Raw genomic sequence first — 23,252 nt, 5'->3', positions numbered from 1 at the left:
GCAAGGTAGAGGTCAGTATGCCAGACAGAAACAGCACCACCCTCGTTGGCAGGTTTGATCACAATGTCGGGATTAGACCTGAGAGAGCGAAGTGCAGCTAGTTCAGAGGGAGATAGGTTAGAGTGAGCGATGGGAACAGAGAAATTGAGACGGCCAATGTCTCGCCGACAGTTTTCAATGAAAAGATCAAGAGCAGGTCAGAGCCAGAGGGAGGGGTCCAGGTGGAGAGAGAATGCTGGAGGCGGGTGAATGGGTCTGCTGGTCGAGTGGAGGACTTCTGGTCAAAGAAGTGAGCCCGGAGGCGGAGGAGACGGAAGAAGAACTCAATGCCATGACGAGCGTGAAATTTATTCAGGTGGGGGAGTAAGGGGATAAAACTGAGTCCTTTGCTGAGTACAGATCATTCAGTGTCAGAGAGGGGAAGGTCCAAGGGTATAGTGAATACACAGCAAGGGGTCAGATAAGAAGGGAAGGGGTAGGAGGATCTGGAGAGGTATTAGTCTCCATCAGCTGCTGGAGCTTGCGTTCCTTAACACCTGAAAGGAAGAAAAAAAGTTTTTTGGTAATGCGTCGGATACGACAAAGGATGAAACGAAACTGCAGAGCAGAACAGCTTTGAGATAAGGTGAGGCAGTGCTTCTGGAGAGAGAGGTTCAGTGTGTACATGTCGCGGCGCATGGCACTGAGTGTGGATCTCAGGATGCGGCGAGAACAGCAGTCCAAGGAACGTTGTATTTCTCGGAGATACCTGTAATCCTGGGTGGATTCAAAACATGAAGGATGAAACTTCAATTGGAATCCACGTGGACACTTTGCTCTGGAAGATGGTCACATCTCTTAGAACAAGGTCATCTGTTTTGGTCAGCAGTGAGGGACAGGAGGATGTGACCATGAGTGAGGCAGGTAAAGGGACCGAGCAGACAGTAGTGGAGGAGCCTCAGACTTTGCAATTGCCAAACAGGTTTGAGGTGCTCTCAACCTGTGTAGACAAAAGCAAAGTCTGCAAGGTGGATGAGTAGACTGTGGTACAGGAAGCCATTCAAGTGGGGGGAGCACAAAGGAATGTCGTGGTAGTAGGGGATGGTATAGTGAGGGGGATTGACACTGTTCTGTGCAGCCGAGCGCGTGAATCCATAAGGCTGTGTTGCCTACCCGGTGCCAGGGCTCGGGACATCTGCTCAGGGCTGATCAAGAACTTGGAGGGGGAGGGGGAAGATCCAGTTGTCATGGTTCATGTAGGTACCAATGACATAGGTAGGACTAGGAAAGAGGTTCTGCTTAGACAGTATGAGGAGCTAGCCACCAAATTGAAAAGCCTATTACCTCAAGGGTAATAATCTCTGTATTATTACCTGAGCCACATGCCAATTGGCAGAGGGCACAGAAGATTAGTGAAATGAATACGTGGCTCAAAGACTGGTGTGGGAGAAGTGGGTTTCTGTTCGTCAGGCACTGGCACCAGGACTGGGGAAAGTGGAGGCTGTACCGTTGGAACGGTCTGCACCTGAACCAGCAAACTGCATAACTAGGGAAGTAGAGAGGGGTTTAAACTAAACAAGGGGGAAGAGGGATCAAGCCTGGTTAGATGTAGCAAATCAAGGGATAGAATCAAGGCAGGAGAGCAGAATAGTAATATGGGAAATGAAGGTCACAGAATGGCTGGAAGGGACAGAGAGAAAAAACCTAAGACCACACCAACAGTCAAGATTAGATGTTACTAAGATAACAAAAAGACAAAACTAAAGGCTCTGTATCTGAATGCACATAGCATTCATAACAAAGTAGACAAACTGATAGTGCACATTGAAGTAAATAAATATGATCTGATAATGCCATTACGGAGACATGGCTGCAGCATGACAAGGATTGGGTCCTGAATATTGAGGGGCATATGACAGTCAAGAAGAATAGTAAGCTAGGTAAAGTTGGAGGGGTAGAGTTCCGAAGAAGCGTCACTGACCTGAAACGTTAACTCTGCTTCTCTCTCCACAGATGCTGCCAGATCTGCTGAGTATTTCCAGCATTTCTTGTTTTTATTTCAGATTTCCAGCATCCGCAGTATTTTGCTTTTAATCAAGGATGGCATTGGTGCAATAGTTAGAGATTACCTGAGTTCAAGAGATCAGGATGTAGGATCGGTTTGGCTGGAGATGAGAAATAGTAGGGGAAGAAGTCACGAGTGGGAGTGGTTTACAGGACCCCTAACAGTAATCACAATGTAGGACAAAGTATACAAAAATAAATATTGGGTGCTTGTGATAAAGGGACAGCAATAATTATGGGTGATGTTAATCTACATATAAACCGGAAAAATCAGATTGGCAATAGAAGCCTGGATGAGGAGTTCATAGAATGCTTTTGAGATATTTTCTTAGAGCAACACGTTCTGGAACTAACCAGGGAGCAGGTTATATTAGATTTGGTATTGTGTAATGTGACAGGATTAATTAATGACCTCAGAGTAAAGGCACCTCTAGGTAGCAGCAACCATAATATGATTGAATTTTACATCCAGTTTGAAAGAGAGAAGAGTGGGTCTAAGACTAGTATTTTAAACTAAAATAAGGGCAACTATGTGGGCATGCAAGCTGAGCTAGCTGAAGTGAACTGGGTTACTAGGCTACGGGATAGATCAATAGATAAGCAGTGGCAGACATTTAAGGGGATATTTCAGAAGACTCAGAATAAGTATATTCCTACTATAAAGAAAAATTCTAAGTGGAGGATCCACCAAAGAAGTTAAGGAAAGCATCAAACTTAAAGAAAAAACATATAATTGCGCAAAGGTGAGATTGATTGGTCAGAATATAAAGAATAGCAGAGAATGACTAAAAGGTTAATCAGAAGAAAGAAATTAGAGCATGAGAGGAAGCCAGCTAGAAATGTAAAAACAGACAGCAAAATTTTCTACAGGTATTTAAAAAGGAAAAGAGTAAGTAAAGTGAGTGTTGGTCCTCCAGAGAGTGAGAAAGGGGAGTTAATAGTAAATAATAAGGAAATGGCAGATGAAATGAAAAAATATTTTGCTTCTGTCTTCACTATAGAGGATACAAAAAACATTCCAGTAATAGCTGTAAATCAGGAGGTGGAAGGAAGAGAAGAACTTGGTGAAATTCCAATCACCAGGGAAGTGGCACTGAGCAAACTGATGGAACTGCGGGCTGACAAGTCACCGGGTCCTGATGGGCTTCATCCTAGAGCCTTAAAAGAGGTGGCTAATGAGGTAGTAGATGCATTGGTGTTAATTTTTCAAAATTTGCTAGATTCTGGAAAGGTTTCATCAGACTGAAAAGTAGTAAATATAACCCCTCTATTCAAGAAGGGTGGGAGGCAGAAAACAGGTAACTATAGGCCAGTTAGCTTGACATCTGTTTGGGGAATGTGTTAGAATCAATCATTAAGGAGGTTATAGCTGGGCACTTAGAAAAACTTAAGGTAATTGGGAATAGTCAGCATGGTTTTGTGAAAGGGAAATCATGTTTAACTAATTTATTGGAGTTCTTTGAAGGAGTAATTTGCGCTGTGGATAAAGGGGAGCCCGTTGACATACTGTACTTGGATTTCCAGAAGGCATTTGACAAGGTGCCACATAAAAGATTACTACGCAAAGTAAGAGCTCATGGTGTAGAGAGTAACATATTAGCATGGACAGAAGATTGGCTGGCTGGCTGGCAGAAAACAGAGAGTATGCATAAATGGGTCCTTTTCTGATTGGCAGGATGTGACGAATGGCGTCCCACAGGGGTCTGTGCTGGGGCCTCAACTTTTTAACAATTTATATCAATGATTTAAATGAAGGAAGCGATGGCATGGTAGCTAAATTTACAGACGACACAAAGATAGGTAGGAAAGTATGTTGTGAAGAGGACATAAGGAGGTTGCAGACCGATGTAGATAGGTTGAGTGAGTGGGCAAAAATAATGGCAGATGGCGTATAATGTGGGAAAATCTGAAGTTGTTCACTTTGGCAGGAAGAATAAAAAAGCACAGTATTACTTAAACGGAGAATGACTGCAGAATTCCGTGGTGCAGAGGGATCTAGGTGTTCTAGTGCATGAGTCACAAAAAGTTAGTATGCAGGTACAGCAAGTAATAAAGAAGGCTAATGGAATGTTATCCTTTATTACGAGAGGAATTGAAAATAAAAGTAAGGATGTTATGCTTCAGTTATACAGGGCATTGGTGAGACCACATCTTGAATACTTAGTGCAGTTTTGGTCTCCTTATTTAAGGAAGGATGTAAATACATTGGAGGGGGGGGGGGGGTGAGGTTCAGAGGAGATTTACTATTTTGATAGCTGGAATGAGCGGGTTGTCTTATGAGGAAAGGTTGGACAAACTGGGCTTGTTTTCACTGGAGTTTAGAAGAGTGACGGGAGACTTGATTGAAATTTATAAGATCCTGAACAGTCTTGACAAGGTGGATGTGGAAAGGATGTTGCCTCTTGTGGGTGAGTCCAGAACTAGGGGGCACTGTTTTAAAATTAAGGGTCGCCTTTTAGGACAGAGATGAGAAAATTTTTCTCTCAGAAGGTTCTGCGACTTTGGAACTCTCTGCCTCAGAAGGTGGTGGAGGCGGGGACATTGAATAGTCTTAAGGCAGAGGTAGAAATATTCTTGTTAGGCAAGCGAATCAAAGGTTATTGGGGGTAGATGGGAGTGTGGAATTCGAGACACAATCGACACGCGGCCATGATTATATTGAATGGCAGAGCAGGCTTGAGGGGTCAAATGGCCTACTTCTGCTCCTAATTCGTATGTTTGTATGTATGAGAGGAAGGGGAAGGGGTGAGAGTAGAAGTGTGTGAATTGGTTGGATATGGTTGAGGGCCCTGTCCAATAGAGTTGTGGGGGGTGGGGGGGAATCCTTTGTTAAGGAAAAAGAAAAACATATCAGAAGAACTAACATCGTCTGAACAGATGTGATGGAGATGAAGAAACTGGGAGAATGGAATCTAGTCCTTGCAGGAAGTGGGTGTGAGAAAGTGTGGTCCAGGTAGCTGTGGGAGTCCGTGGCTTATAGTGAATAATGGTTGATAGCCTATCCACAGAAATGGAGACAGAGAAATCAAGGAAGGGAAGAGAAAGTTCAAGGATGAACCATGTGAAGGTGATAGAAGGGTGGAAATTGGAAACAAAGTCAATGAAATTTTCAAGTTCAAGGCAAAAGCGGGAAGTGGCACCGAGTCATCAATGTACCGGAAGAAAAGGTGATGGAAGGGGCTTGAGCAGGACAGGAATAAGGAATATTCCACATATCCCACAAAAAGGCAGGCATAGCTAGGACCCATGCTACACCATTTATTTGGAGGAAGTGATTGGAGTTGAAGGAGAAGTTGTTCAATGTTAGAACAAGTTCAGCCAGGCAGTGGAGGGTGGTGGTGGATGGAGATTGGTTGGGCTTCTGTTTTAGGAAGAAGCATAGAGCTCTCAGACCATCCTGGTGGGGGATGGAGATGTAGAGAGATTGGATATCCATGGTGAATAGGAGATGGATAGGGCTGGGAAACTGAAAGTGGCGGGGGTGTTTTAGATGAGTCACAGATGTAGGTGGGTGGAGACTTGACAAGGGGAGTAAAATAGAGTCAAGATAGGAAGAAATCAGTTCAATGGGGCAGGAACAGGCTGAAGAAATGGGTCTACCAGGGCAGTCTTGTTTGTCGAATTTGGAAAGGAGGGCTGTACGGGGCTGGGGAATTATGAGGTTGGAGGCCATGGAGAGAAGATCCTCAGAAGAGATGAGGTCAGTGACAGTTCTGGATACAATGGCTTGATGTTCAATATTGGGGTCATGGTCCGGGGGAAGATAGGAGGAAGGTCAGAGAGTTGGCTTTCGGTCTCTGCTAGGTAGAGGTTGGTTCGCCAGACAACTGCACCACCCTTGTGAACAGATGGCTATGTTAGGGTTGGACCTGAGAGAACAGAGTGCAGCAAGTTCAGAGGGAGATAGGTTAGAGTGAGTGAGGGGAGCAGAGAAATTAAGGCAGTCAATGTCACACCAGCAGACCAGCAGTTCTCAATGAAAAGATCAAGGGAGGGTAAGAGGTCAGAGAGAGGGGTCCAGATGGAGGGAGAATATTGGAGACGAGTAAAAGGGTCCGCTGAATGGGGAGATGACTCCAAGCCTATTTGTTACCCTAAGCTTATTACCAAAAATTTGCAAAATCTTGAGGCTAAGACACACTCAAAAGGTGTGGAGAGTTGAGACTTGCCCATAAGTCATCCAAGGTGAGTCTAAATAATTTAAAAATAAGGGCAGAAAAGATTGAAAAATAGTAACACAATAAGAATCAAAGTGGGAGACAGAGGGACATTTGAAAATGTGTTTTATTGATGTAGGAGCCCTGGTACTTTCTATCTGCAGTTCTAATGAATATTTTCACTTAGTCTATGAATACCGGGATAGCTGCATCCTCAAATGTGAAGCCAGTATTGATTGACACGGTGGAGATATTTCAAACTCTTGTAGAACGCTGCTGTTGAATTCAGGAGTCTGCAGGTCTTAAACATTTCTCTTGTACATATCACTAAAAACGAATGGTGAAAACCACAATGCCAAGATTTTTCTACAAGATATAGCGATCAGCTGCAGAAGTTATGCCCGTGTGGGTACTGGTGATTATAAATTTACTGAATCCAAATTAAATTTAAAAAACGTCAAAGGATGCAGAAGAAATTTACTAGAATTGTACCAGGAATGAGGGACTTCAGTTATGTGGAGAGACTAGAGAAGCTGGGATTGTTCTCCCTGAGGATCAGAACATTAAGGGGAGATTTAAATAGGTGTTCAAAATTATGAAGAATTTTGATAGAGCAGATAGCGAGAAACTGCTTCCACTGGCAGGAAGGTTGCTAATCAGAGGACACGGATGTAATAAAATTGGTAAAATAGCCAAGGGGGAGATGAGAATTTTTTTGACAGTGTATTATGATCTAGAATGCACTGATCACCCAAAACTAGCTTAGCTGGGCGGGTCATATTGTTCGCATACCTGACACCCGGTTCCAGAAACAACTGCTCTACTCAGAACCTGGTTGTGGCAAGAGACTCCCAGGAGGGCAGAAGAAATGCTTTAGGGATGTTCTCAAAGTATCGCTGCAGAGATCCAACATCCCCACCTATTCATTGCAATATTTGGCCCGTGACCACTCACAATGGAAAAGGAGCATTCGGGAAGGCACCGAGCACCTTTGAGAGACTTCAGGAGCATGCAGAAGCCGAAACCAGGCAGCGGAAGGAGTGCGCAGTCCCCAAGCAACTCATCTACTCAATCCTTCAAACACCACTTGCCCCCCATGTGGTAGAGTCTGCAGATTACTGATTGGATTCGTTAGCCACCTTAGAACGCAATGAATTGGAGTGGAGGCAAGTCATCCTCGATCCTGAGGGGCTGCCTGAGAAGAGAATGCACTACCTGAAAGGGTGGTGGAAGCAGATTCAGTGGCAATTTTCAAAAGAGAATTAGATATATATTTGAAGGGGAAATAATTGCAGGGCTGTGCAGGAAGAGGAGGGGAGTGCAACTAATTTGATAGCTCTTTCAAACACCATGTGCTATATGAGTTTATGTATATATGTGTGTGTTTTTTAAAAGATATATATATATATATATATATTAAAAGGGTCAGCTGTGGCTCAGTTGGTAGCACTCTGAGTCACAAGGCGTTGGGTTCAAGTCCCACTTCAGGGCATCAGCACAAAAATCATTGCTTGAGCTCCAGTGCAGTACTGAAGGAGTGCTTCTCTGTCAGAGGTGCTGTCTTTCGGATGAGATGTTGAACTTAGGCCCCATCTGCTTGCTTGGGTAAATATAACAGATCCCATAGCACTATTTCAAAGTAGTGCAGGGGCGTTATCCCCAGTGTTCTGGCCAATAATTACACCTCAGTCAACATCACAAAACCAGATTACCACATTGGTGCTTATGGAGTTTGCTGTGCACATACTGGCTGCCATGTTACTGCACGACACTTCAAAAAATAATTCATTGGCTGTAAAGCACTTTGAGACATCTGGTGTTCGTGAAAGGCGCTATATAAATGCAAGTCTTTTTTATATATATCTATGAGGATGATATGAACAACCTGCAACAGGATATAGATAGGCTCGCAGAATGGGCAGACAGATGGCAGATGGAATTTAATACTGACTAACGTGAATTGATTCATTTTGGCAGAAGGAATAGGGAGAGACAACATAGATTTAATGGCACAGTTCTAAAGAGTGTGTAAGAACAGAGGGTGCATGTGCATTGATCTTTGAAGGTGGCAGGACATAGAATCATAGAAAGTTTAAGGCACAGAAAGAGGCCACTTAGCCCATCGTGCTTGTACTGGCCAAAAAACGATCCAACTATTCTAATCCCACCTTCAAGCATTTGGTCCATAGCCCTGCAGATTACAGCACTTGAGGTGCATATCCAGACTCCTTTAGAATGAGTTGAGGGTTTCTGCCTCAATACCCTTTCAGGCAGTGAGTTCCAGACCACCACCACCCTCTGGGTGAAAAAGTTTTTCCTCATCTCCCCTCTAATTGTTCTGCCAATCACTTTAAATCTATGCCCCCTAGTTACTGCCCGCTCTAAAGTGAATAGACCCTTCACCTCCACTCTATCCAGGATCCAGGCCCCTCAAAATTTTGTACATTTCAATCAGAACTCCCCTCAGCCTTCTCTGTTCCAAGGAGAACAACCCCAGCCTATCCAATCTTTCCTCATAGCTGTATTTTTTCCAGTCTTGGCAACATCCTCGTAAATCTCCTCTGTACCCTCGCTAGTGCAATTATGTCCTTTCTGTAATGAGGTGAACAGAACTGTACACAGTACTCAAGTTGTGGCCTAACCAATGAGTTATACAGTTCCAGCATAACCTTCCTGCTCTTATATTCTAAATAATAAAGGAAAGGAATCCATACGCCTTCTTAACCACCTTAGCGACCTGTCCCATTACCTTCAGAGATCTGTGAACATTCACTACAAGGTCCCTCACTTCCTCTACACTTCAGTATTTTCCCATCTATCATGTATTCCTTTGCCTTGTTTGACCTCCCCAAATGTATCACCTCACACTTCTCCAGGTTGAATTCCATTTGCCACTTTTATGCCCATCTGACCAGCCTACAGCTATCCTCCTCGCTATCTATCACATGGCCAATCTTTGTGTCATCTGCAAACTTCTTGATCATGCCCCCTACATTTACATCCAAAAAATTTATACCACAAAAAACAGGGGACCCAGTACTGAGCCCTGCGGAACGCCACTGGAAACAGCCCTCCAGTTGCTAAAACACCCAACAATTACCCTTTGTTTCCTGCCGCTGAACCAACTTTGTATCCACCTTGCTGCATTCCCTGGATCTCATGGGATTTTTTTTTTAAACCAGTCTGCCATGTCAAAAGCCTTGCTAAAATCCATGTGGACCACATCAACTGCACTACCCTCATCTATCTTCTTTGTTACTTCTTCAAAAAATTCAATCAAGTTGGTTAAACAAGATCTTCCCTTAACAAATCCATGCTATCCTTCATTAACCTGTACCTTTCAAAGTGACTGTTTATCCTGTCTCAGAATGGATTCCAAAAATTTTCTCACTACTGAGGTTAGACTGACTGGCCTGTAATTATTCGGTCTATCCTTCGCTCCCTTTTTGAACAGAGGTACAACATTAGCAGTTCTCCAGTCCTCTGGCACCACACCTGTATCTAGTGAGGACTGGAAAATGATGGTCAGACCCTCTGCTATTTCCTCTCTTGCTTCTTTTAACAGCCTAGGGTACATTTCATCTAGCCCTGGTGATTTATCAACTTTCAAGGATGCTAATCCCATTAATACTTCCTGTCTCCCCATGTTTATTACATCCAATACTTCACACTCCTCAACTACAATATCTGCATTGTCCCCCACTTTTGTGCAGACAGATGCAAAGTATTCAATGACAAACGCATCAACATCTTCGGCCCCTACACATAGGCTACCTTTTAGGTCTTTTATGGGTCCTACTCTCTCCTTAGTTTTCCTCTTTCTTTTATGTATTGATAAAACATCTTTGGGTTCACCATGATTTTGTTTGCCAATATTCTTTCATGCCCTCTCTTTGCTTTCCTAATTTCCTTTTTGATTTCACCCCTTCACTTTCTATACTCCTCTCTGCTTTCTGTATTGAGTTCTCAGTGTCGGACATAAGCTTTCCTTTTCTGCCTAATCTTACCTTGTAGGCTCCTCGACATCCATGGAGCTCTAGAATTGGCCATCTCACCATTTTTCTTTGTGGGAACATGTTTACCCTGAACCCCTTGAATCTCCCCTTTGAATGCCTCCCACTGATTTACCTTCAAGTAGCTGTTTCCAGTCCACTTTCACTAAATCACTCAGTTCAGTAAAATTAGCCTTGCCCCAATTGAGAACTTAACTCCAGTTCTATCTCTGTCTTTTCCCATAATTATGTTAAAACTGATTGAATGATGATCACTACCACCAAAATGTTCTCCCACTGCCACCTGCCCATCGTCATTTTCTAAAACTAAGTCTAAAACTGCAGCCCCTCTTGTTGGACTTGCTACATACTAGGCAAGGAAGTTCTCCTGAATGTACTTGCAAGATTTCTGCTCCCTCAATTCCTTTCACACTAAAACTAACCCAGTTAATATTGGGGTAGTTAAAAACCCCTATTACTGCCCTATTGTTCTTGCAGTTCTCAGATTTGCCTACATATCTGCTCTTCCATCTCATACTGAAAGAGTGGTTAGCAAAGCATCTGGAATCTTGGGCTTCATAAAGAGACAGTGAGTACAAAAGCAGGGAAGTTATGCTGAACCTTTATAAAGCTCCGATTAGGCCCCAACTGGAGTACCGCGTCCAGTTCTGGTCGCTACGCTTTAGGAAGGATGTGAGGGTCAAGAGATGATTTATCAAAATGGTTCTGGCGATGGGGGCTTTAGTTACGTTAGGTTGGAGAAACTGGGGTCGTTCTCATTGGAACAAATGAGATTGAGGGGAGATTTGATAGAGGTGTATAAATTATGACAGGCTTGGATAAGTTAGACAAGGAAATGTTCCCATTAACTGATGGTACAAGGACTAGGGGACACAGATTTAAGGTTTTGGGCAAAAGATGCTGAGGGAATGCAAGGAGGAACTTTTTTCTTTTAACACAGCAAGTGGTAATGACCTGAAACGCACAGCCCACGAGGGTGGTGGAAGCAGCGACAATCAATGATTTCAAAAAGGAAATAGACTTGCAGGGCTACGGGGATTGAGCAGGGAAGTGGGATTGAGTGGATTGGACTTGATGGGCCAAGTGGCCTTCTTCTGTGCCGTAAATGACTATGACTCTTATAACAACTGCTCAGTGGTGTGCAAAACAACCAGGTCTCAGTACAACATGGCTTGAGAGATAATTCTTGAATAGAGAAAAACTGCTACTTGTACATTTAAAAACACTTTAAAAAAAAATTCATTCATGGTATGTGGGCGTCACTGGCTAGGACAACATTTATTGCCCATCCCTAATTGCCCTTGAGAAGGTGGTGGTGAGCCACCTTCTTAGGAATCTGGGAAGATAGGAACAGGAGTAAGCCATTCAGCCCCTTGAGCCTGTCCCGCTATTCAATGAGATCATGGCTGATCCGCGGCCTAACTCCATATACCTGCCTTTGGCCCATATCCCTTAATATCTTTGCTTAACAAAAATCTATCTATCTCAGATTTAAAATTAACAACTGTTCTAGCTTCAACTGCTGTTTGTGGGAGAGAGTTCCAAACCTCTACCACTCTTTGCGTGAAGAAGTGCTTCCTAACATCACTCCTGAATGGTCTGGCCCTAATACTTCGACTATGCCCCCTAGTTTTAGAATCTCCAAATAGTTTATCTTTATCTAGCCTGTCTTTTCCTGTTAATATCTTGAAGACTGATCAGATCACCCCTTAACCTTCTAAATTCTAGCAAAAACAGGCCTAATTTGTGTAATCTCTCCTCGTAACTTAACCCCTGTAGTCCAGGTATCATTCTTGTAAATCTATGTTGCACTCCCTCCAAGGCCAATATATCCTTCCTAAGGTGTGGTGCCCAGAACTGCTCACAATACTCCACGTGGGGTCTAACCAGGGTTTTGTACAGCTGCAGCATAACCTCTGTTTCTTTATACTCCAATCCTCTAGATATAAAGGCTAGCATTCCATTAGCCTTTTTGATTATTTTCTGCACTTACTCGTGGCATTTTAAATTTCTATGCACCTGAACCCCCAAGTCTCTTTGGACATGCACTGTACTTAACCTCTTCCCATTTAGAAAGTACCCTGCTCTATCCTTTTTTGGTCCAAAATGGATAACCTCTCACTTGCCTGCATTGAAATCCATCTGCCACAGTTTTGCCCATTCACCTAGTCTGTCAATATCTCTTTGCAATTTTATGCTATCATCTAGACTGTCTACAATGCCGCCTAACTTTGTATCATCAGCAAATTTGGATATATGACTTACTATGCCATCATCCAAGTCGTTAATGAATAATGTGAATAATTGAGGCCCCAACACAGATCCCTGTGGGACACCACGAGTCACATCCTGCCAATCAGAGTACTTACCCATTATCACCACTCTCTGTCGCCTACCACTCAACCAACTTCCTAACCATGTCAATAATTTGCCCTCAACTCCATGGGCTTCTACCTTAGTCTCTTATGTGGGACTTTATCAAATGCCTTCTGGAAGTCCATATAATAACATCCATAGACATTCCCCTGTCCACTACCTAAGTCACTTCTTCAAAAAATTCAATGAGATTTGTCAGGCATGACCTTCCAGTCATGAATCCATGCTGACTGTCCCTGATTAACTGAAATTTTTCTAGGTGTTCAGTCACCCTATCCTTGATTATCGACACCAGCAATTTGTCCACCACAGATGTCAGGCTAACTGGTCTGCAATTCCCTTGGTTTCCCCTTTCACCCTTCTTAAAAAGTGGAGTGACATGTGCAACTTTCCAATCCAGAGGGACCACTCCAGAATCTAGGGAACTCTGAAAGACTATAGTTAGGGCATCTACAATGTGCTCCCCTACTTTCTTTAACACCCTCGGATGGAAACCGTCAGGTCCTGGGGATTTCTCACTCTTTAGTTCCATTAATTTCCTTGTTACTGATGTTTTACTTACGTTAATTGTATTAAGTCCCTGTACCCTATCGGCTATTAATTTTTTCGGGACTTCCGGCAAGTTATCCTTCTTTTCAACTGTAAATACTGAGACAAAGTAATTGTTCAACATGTGTGCCATTTCCCCATTAACAATGAACTGCTGCAGTCCGTGTGGGGTATGTACACCCACAGTGCTGATAGGAAGGGAGTTCCAGGATTTTGTCCCAGCGATAGTGAAGAAATGGCGATATTGTTCCAAGTCAGGATGCTGCGTGGCTTGGAGGGGAACTTGCAGGTGGTGGTGTTCCCATGCATCTGCTGCTCTTGTCCTTCTAGGTGGTAGAGGTTGCAGGTTTGGAAGGTGCTGTCCAAGTCATTTTTGATGGAGACTTCAGATAGTTTCTAACATTAGATACTGATAATCTGATCAAACTATCTTCAGAAATAGTTTCACTGTAATTTTACAAAATATACGTACAATCTGACACACACTGCATACCATCTCTTTGAGGGAGGTGAAATAGCCTGACGCTCCAGTCTCAGGTTACTATTTGATGGGTATTTCTCACATATCTTCAGGATGCTGTTCTAAATCTGTTCAGAGAACATAAGGAATAGGAGGAGTAGGCCATTCGGCCCCTCAAGCCTGCCCCGTCATTCAATAATATCATGGCTGATCTGCCCCAGACCTCAACTCCTCTTTCGTGTCAGCTCCTCATAGCCCTCAACTCCCCGCTATTTCAAAATCTATCTACCTCCTCTTTAAGTACTTTCAGTGACAAATTAAAAGTTAAACATTCATTTAAATTCTACAACAAATCTATTTGTTTTGTGACTTTTGGCTAATGATATAGAATTTAAGTTTAATATTTCAAGGAACACTGGATTTTACCAAGAAAATATTGCAGCAACAGAAAGTAAAGTTCAGATTTTAAAGAACAAACTTACATTTATATAGTGTTTTTTCAGGACATCCCAAAGTGCTTCATAGCCAATTAAGTACTTTTGAAGTGAAATCACCATAGAAACACAGCAGCTAGTTTGTGCACAGCAGAGCCCCACAAATAACAGATAAGCTACCACTTAATCGGTTTTAATGATGTTGGTTGAGGGATAAGTGCGTGTCAGGACACAAGAAACATACATGGAGCATGAATGTTGGCACAGACCAGTTGGCCAAATGGCCTGTTTCGGTGCTGTAGATTCTACACAACTTTCCTGCTTTTCCTCCAATGGTGCCATGGAATCTTTTACATCCACCTGGGAGGCCACAGCGTCTCGGTTTAACCGAGAGATGGCACCTCCAAAACAGCACTCCTTTATACTGCACTGACGTGTCAGCCGAGATCATGTACGCAAGTCTCAGCATTTAAAAAAAAATCTTGACCTAAAGAATAGTTAAACTACATTAAATCTTTGCTACATGTAAACTAATTAATGTGCTTCAACAAAAGGTATTTGGGCATTAACAAGCCTAGCTACATTAAAGTAATTGCAATTCTAGATAATTGAAAAGCTGATTAATAGTGCACTTAATAGAGTTATCACATTGCATCCTACTGATTTGCCAGTATGTTCAATGTGTGGGACGAATGAGATCTATAGAATTCATTGAATATTTTTAATGGGAGGAAGAACAGGGTTGATTCCATCAACACAATGTTTTTGAAACTTTTCCACTTTATTGGCTTGTAATAATTACAAAATAGAAGCACTGCAGATGACACACTGCTTTGATTAAGGTTGAAAAAGATTTTTGTACAAAAAAATTAGAAATATTTTCAATAAAATTGTAAATCCAAGTATCGCCACTTTCCTGCTAAATAAACCTCCACCTTCAGAAACAGAGATCAGGGTAAAGGTGAGGGGGAACATCGCTAAATTGTCTTTGAAGAAATATGTAAATTACCGATCCTTATTTAATAGAATCATACCCTCTCAACTATTTTAATATCCGCTAGGGCTGTAATTCATATCCCAAGGGATCAAGGTTCTGATCCAACAGCATGAGCGATGACTCTCTCAGCAACCGCAAAAACCTTGTCATTTCCTCTTTAGAAAATACCTGTTGTATGGAAAAGCAGAACAAAAATCCTTAAAACAAACAATTTTACTTGATACTTAATTGCACTTTGTTCTTGAACATAAAATCTTCACAGCACACTTTACATTCACCATTATGGCAACATCAGAACTCCAGGAATGCATGCAGATACCTGAACTAATAGACCTCGTCAATTTTCATTGGGCAAGGTATTGTTGGTCATTAAGTGATAGTCATTTTTGTATTCTTATTCAATTTTTAACCCTTAAAGAGTTTATTTTCCACCTTTTTTTTTTAGCTTCGCTCCTGATGTGCACTATTTCCTGATAGAGAAAGTGAGTGAGACAGGGGGCATGGGAAGATTTCCTAACTGTGACAAGGACTCTGCCTGTGTTGCTGAAGGACCAAGAGGACCTCAATATACCTGTGGAAACGATTTTACCAATAGTAACAATCAACATCAGGAACTTGCTGTTTGGGGAACTGTGAGCATTGGCCTGCATTCTAGCAAGTGGTGCCAATTTTTATTATATAATGCAAAGAACATAAGAAATAGGAGTAGGCCATCTGGCCCCTTGAGCCTGCGCCACCATTCAATAAGACCATGGCTAATCTGATTGTGGCTTTAACTCCATTTTCCTGCCTGCCCCCATAACTCTTGACTCCCTTGTCAATCAAAAATCTGTCTAACTTATTCTTGAATATATTCAATGGCCCAGCCTCCATTGCTCACCGAGGAAGTGAATTCCAAACACTAATGACTTTTGAAAGAAGAAATTCCTCCTCATCTCAGTCTTAAATGGGAGACTCCTTAATTTGAAAGTGTGCCCCCAGTCCTAGATTCCCTCACGAGAGGAAACATCCTCGCAGCATCTTCCCTGTCAAGCCCCCTCAGAATCTTATACGTTTCAATAAGATCACCTCTCAATCTTCTAAACTTCACAAGACAAACCCTTCATCCCAGGAATCAGCCTCGTACACTTGCTCTGAACTGCTTCCAATGCAAGTATGTCCCTCCTTAAATAACTGTAAATAAATAGAGTACACAGTACTCTAGGTGCGATCTCAACAATGCCATGTACAGCTGTTGGCAAAACACTTAGCAAATTTGCAAAAATTATAATGTTTGAGGTTTACAAAGCTGACAGCACTATAATTAATCAAAATTTCTTACTTCTTCATACATCATTGATAATCACCTTTTCCATAAGCGCTCACCCAGGCATGCCTTTTTAAAAGCATATGCATTACTTTACAATTATGGATGATCCCTTAAGCAGGAATGCCATATTCACCAAAGTAGCACACATTATTGTGCTAAATCCTTTTAGCCATTGGGTAAAATATTTCAGAAACGTTTTGGACTCCTAAACATGTTTTAAAATTGGTCATGGAACAGCAAGCTTCACCAAACAGCAACAGACCCTTCACTTTGATTGGAATAATGTTTTAAAATATGACTGATAGATGCACAACCAGGGTGAAATTTCTTTCAGCATATTCAAATAATTTCTGATTTATTAAAGATCAATAAAACAATCTTTAAACAAAAATTCCAAATAGAAAGAAAATCTGTGTACACACTTACTTGATAAAGCTTGTGTTGTTCTGATGAAATGACATCAGCCAGTTTTAAGCATTGCTGGTACTGTTTAGTGCTGTGCAGTACTGTATGAAGCAAGAAGCACATCATCGGAAGGCAGAGCTGGCGTAATAAATTCAACTGATGACTGCGCTCAGCATCTTCTTCAGCATCCTGGGTCAAAGTAAATACTTCAATTAACTTTAGAAAGTTTGTTAAAGTTGCTGCAGTTTAAGTACAACATTTCATCTGGAACGCTAGGTGAAATTTAGCTATTTTCCACACTTTTGTTGAATCAACAATTCTCCTGAGTTACTAAGTCCAGCAAACACTATTAATAAAAATAGAAAATGCTGGAAACAGTGGCTTGGTTAGTACTTGGAAAGAGAAAATAGATTAATATTTCAACAGAACAGAAGCGTGGAAGATAAACGAGACTCTTAATAGGATTGAGCAACACAAGGGAGCAGCAGACAAAGAACAGGTAGAAGATCTCAGGTATGCTGAATCCTGTTAGATTCAGATAACAGGCTGAACTGTCAGCAAACCAGATTTTTGAAAAGCTGAAAACAAAGTGTTAATGTATAAAGATTTCAGTGAAAAAATGAAAAATTATTATAAAGGAAATGAAAGAAAGTAAATCTGAACATAAGACATAGCACAGGAATAGACCATTCCGCCCCTTGAAACTGCTCTGCCGTTCAAGATGATCATGGCTGATCTTCTGCCTCAACTCCACTTTCCTGCCCACCCCCCATGATTCAGAGAGATCAAAAATCTATCGATCTCAGTCTTGAATATACTCAAGGAAGGAAATTCCACAAACCTCTGGGGTAGACAATTCCAAATATTTACAACCCTCTGAAGAAATTTCTCATCAGTCCTAAATGTTCAACCCCTTATCCTGAGACTGTGCCCCCATGTTCTAGATTCCCCTACTAGAGCCTGGATAACAGTCAAAGAAATTCAATGGAAAACAGATGGGTTTTGCTAAAATTGGCACCAACTGGTGCTTCAATAGGGCAAGAAGAGATTAAATATAAATCCATAGACCTGATGGCTCCTTATTCTTCCTCAGTCAAATTAATTTGATCAACTTTTTATATGCTAAGATGGAGTGTCATATAGAAGTCAGCCATTCCCTCTTCCACTTATTTTGCTTAGAAGAATGGGAAGTTATTTGGGATAAATCACTTGAATTATTTATACATTGATGCTGATCATGAGAAAACACAAATACTAATCAAGAAAAACTTCAGTTTTTTGGTAGGAAAACCTATAGGCCTTAATGCTCCATTGACACAATATGCAGTAGCCAGCCACGGTATTCAATTGTGTCATTTGTGACCTTGACCATCTAGCTAATAGATGATCAACACATCACTCTTGCATATAGCAGCCATGTTTCGTCTATTTCTACAACCATCTAAACATGGTACTCAACTGTTTTTAAAAACTAAGCCTTTTATTCAAAATGCAATACATTAATTTTCACCATTCCTCTATCTACATAAAATTAAGTGCCAGTTTAGCAGCACTCTTGCCTTTGAATCAGCTCACACGTTCAGGCACCACTATGGACTTCAGCACATAACCTAGACAGACACTTCAGTGTACCACTGAGGTGCTGTTATTCAGTGGTCCTGTTTGCCTGTTCAGGTACACATAAAATATTCTATGAACCTCTGCAGAAAAGCAGGGAGTTCTCCAGTTGTCCTGACCAATGTTCCTTCCTCAACTACCAACCAAAATTATCTAGTTATTCATTTATTTGCTGCATGCAAATTGGCTATCTACATAGAAATACGACATAGTACTGATAAAGTAATCCATTGCTTGTAAAACAGATCTTGAGGACACAGGAGGTGTTATAAAAATTCTTCTATATTTTTGGTCATTTCTAGTTAAGCAAAAAAATTCTGAATTGCTCAAACATTCCATTTTGACTTTACCTCTCTGATGTCAATCAACCATCCTCCATTCACAAAAAGCAAGACATTATAGATCTTCTCTTTTACTTCATTGGTCAGTGTTTCCAAAATGCTACTCCAAGTATCATAATCTGCCTGTTTGCAAAAAAAAAATCATCAATACCAAAAAGCATAGAAAAACACACGCTGCAACAACTGAAACTGTATATACTTTGAACCTGGAACTTCTTCTGTTTGTGCTCATGAGCCACCGTCTCAGTGAAACTTGCGCTTGCAGAAATGGTGGGTTCCTGAGGTGCCGATTGCATCTGTTTAAACCATTTATTGAATGCTTCATGAGCTTCCTGGAGAAGAGCATAAATTATAAAATTCCATTTCTTAAAGCAAAAGATTGAGAATATATAAATGACCATACCCTCTTCAATACAAATAAAAAAAAAAGAAAGTGAAACAGAATGTTTTCATAGGTGAGGGCTTATTAAAGTGTTAAATTTGAAAAACTGACTTGCATTAAACTTGAGTTACAGAACAAAGTAGAAGGGAGCACGCCTCAGAATACAAACCCCTCCCCCTCCAGGCAGGTTCTTTTTCTACCACTGGTTTGAAATTATAAATTTTATCTTGAAAGGGTGCTGGCCAACTAAGTGTTTATGCAACTCTGAATTTAAGATGGTCTGTCTTCAACCTTCCTTTAAAATCAACGGAGCTCGAGTATTGGGACTCCAATAATGTAGCTATATTTCTGTTCTGAGTGTCGTTTCACTGCTAGGACTGCAGGATTATGGAATATCTCTTGTAAACCTACCAGATAAGCCCTTATGCACAAATGTTCCCGGATAGCATTTTCTTCCTCTGCTGGAGGCATGAAATCCATTCCGTAATCATCCCAGTTTGTGTACACCTCACCTATAGAATCCTGTGGAATTTTGCCGAACACTTCTTTAGCTGCTTCATGCTTCTTAGAAGCTAGAAGACAAAATTATGGCATTTGAACTACATTATACATTCACCCATTATTTAGCTCACTATATATGAAGAATCCCTTACAATATCTCTTTCTGGCCCCAATCCTCCAAGTTATGATGCTACAGATAAGATCTCCTCAACCTCAAAACAGATTTCTCAGATGGGATCTTCTATTGATACATAATGGAATAAAGAAAGCAAAGCTGAAAAAGTACTTTCAGTTATGCTGGGCACATGATCATGGGCAAATTATAAACAAACTTAAAGTACTTCTTTACATGGAGCGATCAACAGCTGGAACAAGGTATTAGGAAGGTGGATGTGGCACATTAGATTGATTTAAGAAACAGCTAAATACTCTAACTAGAAGACAGTAATTGATATTCTAAAGATTAAATAAAATGAGCTGATGGGATTATTTTCACCCAAACCACTTATGAAAAACTATTTCAGCATTATAATTAAAGGTGATTTTAATAATTTTTAATCTTAATGTCGAGATGATCAATATCAATAGTCCTAAACTATTTAACCGAGTGTGCACGGCATTCTACAAGAAGTTATATTTCAGCATAGTTACCAATTTCACCACTAAAGGGATTACTACACAAAAATAAAAATATAAAGCACATAAAAAGTAAAATACAATCGACCTCAATTTATAATAGAGCATCTGAAGAGCGTGCAAAAAGCAGGTCTGGGCAAGAACACCAAATGTAAGAAGCAACCATGTTCAATAGTTGGTATCACTGTTAGGATATTTTCACCAAGTACAATACATTCATAAAATAGGGAAATCTCTCAGCAGTGGCAGTGCACCAAGCAGTTTTTTCATTCATCTATATTATAACTCACACAAGCCCACAGGATTACATGCAATTGGATTCTACAAATGGTGAGGCTCGTGGAGCCTTGAACCTCATTTCAATGGAGTTAGCGAGCTACAGGCGAATCATGACTGAAGATCACACTGCTGCTGGATTCGTAGCAGTCTTTGAGAAGATGAGGAAGGGTGGGAGATCAAGCTAGGTTTGCTTTCTTTTAATGAGGGGGATCGGGGGAAATACTCTTACTCCTCCAAGCTCCACTTTCAGGCAAGTATGAGGGCCTGCCTGGCTGTTACTGCCATATTGTGCTATGAGTTCAGCCTGTGGCCCTGTTGCAAATCAATATCAAAAAATGGATCCTGCAATTTAAATGATATTCAGATGTTGGCTTAATTTGGATGTGTGCCACTGAGATCAGTGCACCTGCCTATACCAATATGATGGGTAGCACACTACCAGCTTGTGAGGAGCGTGAGCCTCTTACCAGCCATATTGGAGGTTTGGAGGCCGTTCAGTGCCTGCAAAATGGGCACTGCACAGCTGAATTTCTAGGCCAGAGAATACACATGGCTATTAATCACAATCAAAGTAATTACCAAGTTCAATCCATTTAATAGACACTGGCCATCATCAATTTCATTTAGCATGAAAACAAAATCCACATATAAAGAAAACTATGTAATTACAAAGTTTATTGAATTTTGAAAATCACATATACATGAAACAAAACTACATACCCAAGAATTTCCTCATTATAGCATTGCTCTGTTTCAGTGCCTCTGCCCTTTGTGTAGGATCAAACACCAACCACTCAATTACATTAATCTTCATACGGTCTTCCTGTAAAAATCATGTTACTTGACTCAGCTTGTAAAATTCAAAAATATACATTGTTTTATTCTGTTACAACTTTTCTTCAATATTTATTTGTATCACGGTCAATCCAATATTTTTAAAGCAATGTATTTCACAAACTAACATCTCAAACAATAGTTAGAATCTCCCACCAAATCAATTACAATCTAATACAACTATATTAAATAGATCAGGATGGAGACAAAATAATTAACTTTGGAAAGATGAGTACAACACAAAATCTATTTTTTTTCTACATCAACTTTTTTGCCTAAATTAAATTGAAGGAATGTCACCCCCTTAATACGCAATGAACAGACATGCCTTTTATAATTAAGTACCATTTAAGGTTATAGCAGATCTATGCAGAAAATGACACCCACTTTTGTAGTAGCAGTATCCAGAGATGGCGACAGGTCATGGTGAGTAAACTCCTCGGCATCCTTTTTCCGAATGTTTTCTACGACACACTTGGTCACAGCTGCTACATCAAGCCCTACATAATTTTGGAAGACATCCCAATTAAAAAAATATTCATACAAGAATGTGTTGACAGACAAGATGATATAATATTTTAAAAATTAAAAGTCCATTTAAACCATATTCATCATTTGCAGATTATCGTGATGCTGTAAATCACTTAGTTACTATATTGGAACAATATGTGAAATCCTTTTGAAAACCTAAATCTACTATTTTGCATTTTTCAATTCAGAAACAAATAACTCTTTATTTTCTAAAGCACAGCATCTGATTTAGTTTTTTTTATATTGACCCGGAATTTCATGAAGTGGTATAACTAGCAAGTCATACCAAAATTTAGATCAATCTTTCCATTGCCAAGTTATATTGAATTTGCTGAGTATATACCATATATCAGAATGCAAAAATTGACTTGACACATAGGGCTGGATTTCATGCAGGAACTGAGAGTCCCGACACTGGGCTGAAAACTCAGGTGGAACCCCGCCTCTGCATTTTTTCAGACCCCCGGAGCAATCCTCCGGTCTTTGGCTGTCAAAGTTGAAGGAGACGGATTTCCCATCCCTTTAAACACTTAATGGGGACGGGGACACTGCCCCCAAGTGCTGCCGGCCAATCACCGGGCTGGCAGCTCAACAGTATCGGCAACACCAGTGGGATTGCAGAGGCCTTAGACCCTGGCCCAGGGGTGAAACCCTGGAACTGAGGTAGGTAAGGCAGGATTGCCGGGGAAAGGCCAGAAGGTGGGTGGGCGTTTGGTCCAAGGGAGGTGGTGGGGGTGCGGTTCTGGGAGAGGTACATTGATTCCACAGGGGGTGGGGGTCCTCCGGTGGCCACGAATTCCCTACGAAGGGGACCCACCCCACTACTAGTAAGATCCCAGCGTGGAAAGAAGAGGCCCTTAAATGGCCATCAATAGGTTACTTAAGAACAAAGAACAAAGAAAATTACAGCACAGGAACAGGCCCTTCGGCCATCCAAGCCTGCGCCGATCCAGATCCTCTACCTAAACATGTCGCCTATTTTCTAAGGGTCTGTATCTCTTTGCTTCCTGCCCATTCATGTATCTGTCCAGATACATCTTATAAGACGCTATCGTGTTCGCATCTACCACATCCGCTGGCAACGCGTTCCAGGCACCCACCACCCTCTGCGTAAAGAACTTTCCACGCATATCCCCCCTAAACTTTTCCCCTTTCACTTTGAACTCGTGACCCCTAGTATTTGAATCCCCCACTCTGGGAAAAAGCTTCTTGCTATCCACCCTGTCTATACCTCTCATGATTTTGTACACCTCAATCAGGTCCCCCCTCAACCTCCGCCTTTCTAATGAAAATAATCCTAATCTACTTAACCTCTCTTCATAGCTAGCGCCCTCCATACCAGGCAACATCCTGGTGAACCTCCTCCGCACCCTCTCCAAAGCATCCAC

General features: G+C 41.3%; 1 protein-coding gene across 1 annotated transcript in view; it reads right to left on the bottom strand.

Moving 5' to 3' along the window:
• Positions 1-14,794: 14,794 nt before the first annotated feature.
• Positions 14,795-23,252, bottom strand: part of nup107 (nucleoporin 107) — a 67,475-nt gene continuing 59,017 nt past the window's right edge. Inside the window, exons 22-28 of the mRNA XM_068050499.1 lie at positions 21,721-21,833; positions 21,220-21,322; positions 19,495-19,655; positions 18,908-19,033; positions 18,711-18,824; positions 16,765-16,932; positions 14,795-15,197 (exon numbers count right to left, since the gene is read on the bottom strand). Of these exons, the coding sequence (XP_067906600.1) occupies positions 15,090-15,197; positions 16,765-16,932; positions 18,711-18,824; positions 18,908-19,033; positions 19,495-19,655; positions 21,220-21,322; positions 21,721-21,833 (893 nt within the window). The 3' untranslated portion in view covers positions 14,795-15,089. The remainder of the gene's footprint in view (positions 15,198-16,764; positions 16,933-18,710; positions 18,825-18,907; positions 19,034-19,494; positions 19,656-21,219; positions 21,323-21,720; positions 21,834-23,252) is intronic.

Source organism: Heterodontus francisci, chromosome 18, assembly GCF_036365525.1.
Source record: "Heterodontus francisci isolate sHetFra1 chromosome 18, sHetFra1.hap1, whole genome shotgun sequence".
Taxonomy (NCBI): Eukaryota; Metazoa; Chordata; class Chondrichthyes; order Heterodontiformes; family Heterodontidae; genus Heterodontus; species Heterodontus francisci.
This window is presented reverse-complemented; position numbering and strand designations above follow the sequence as displayed.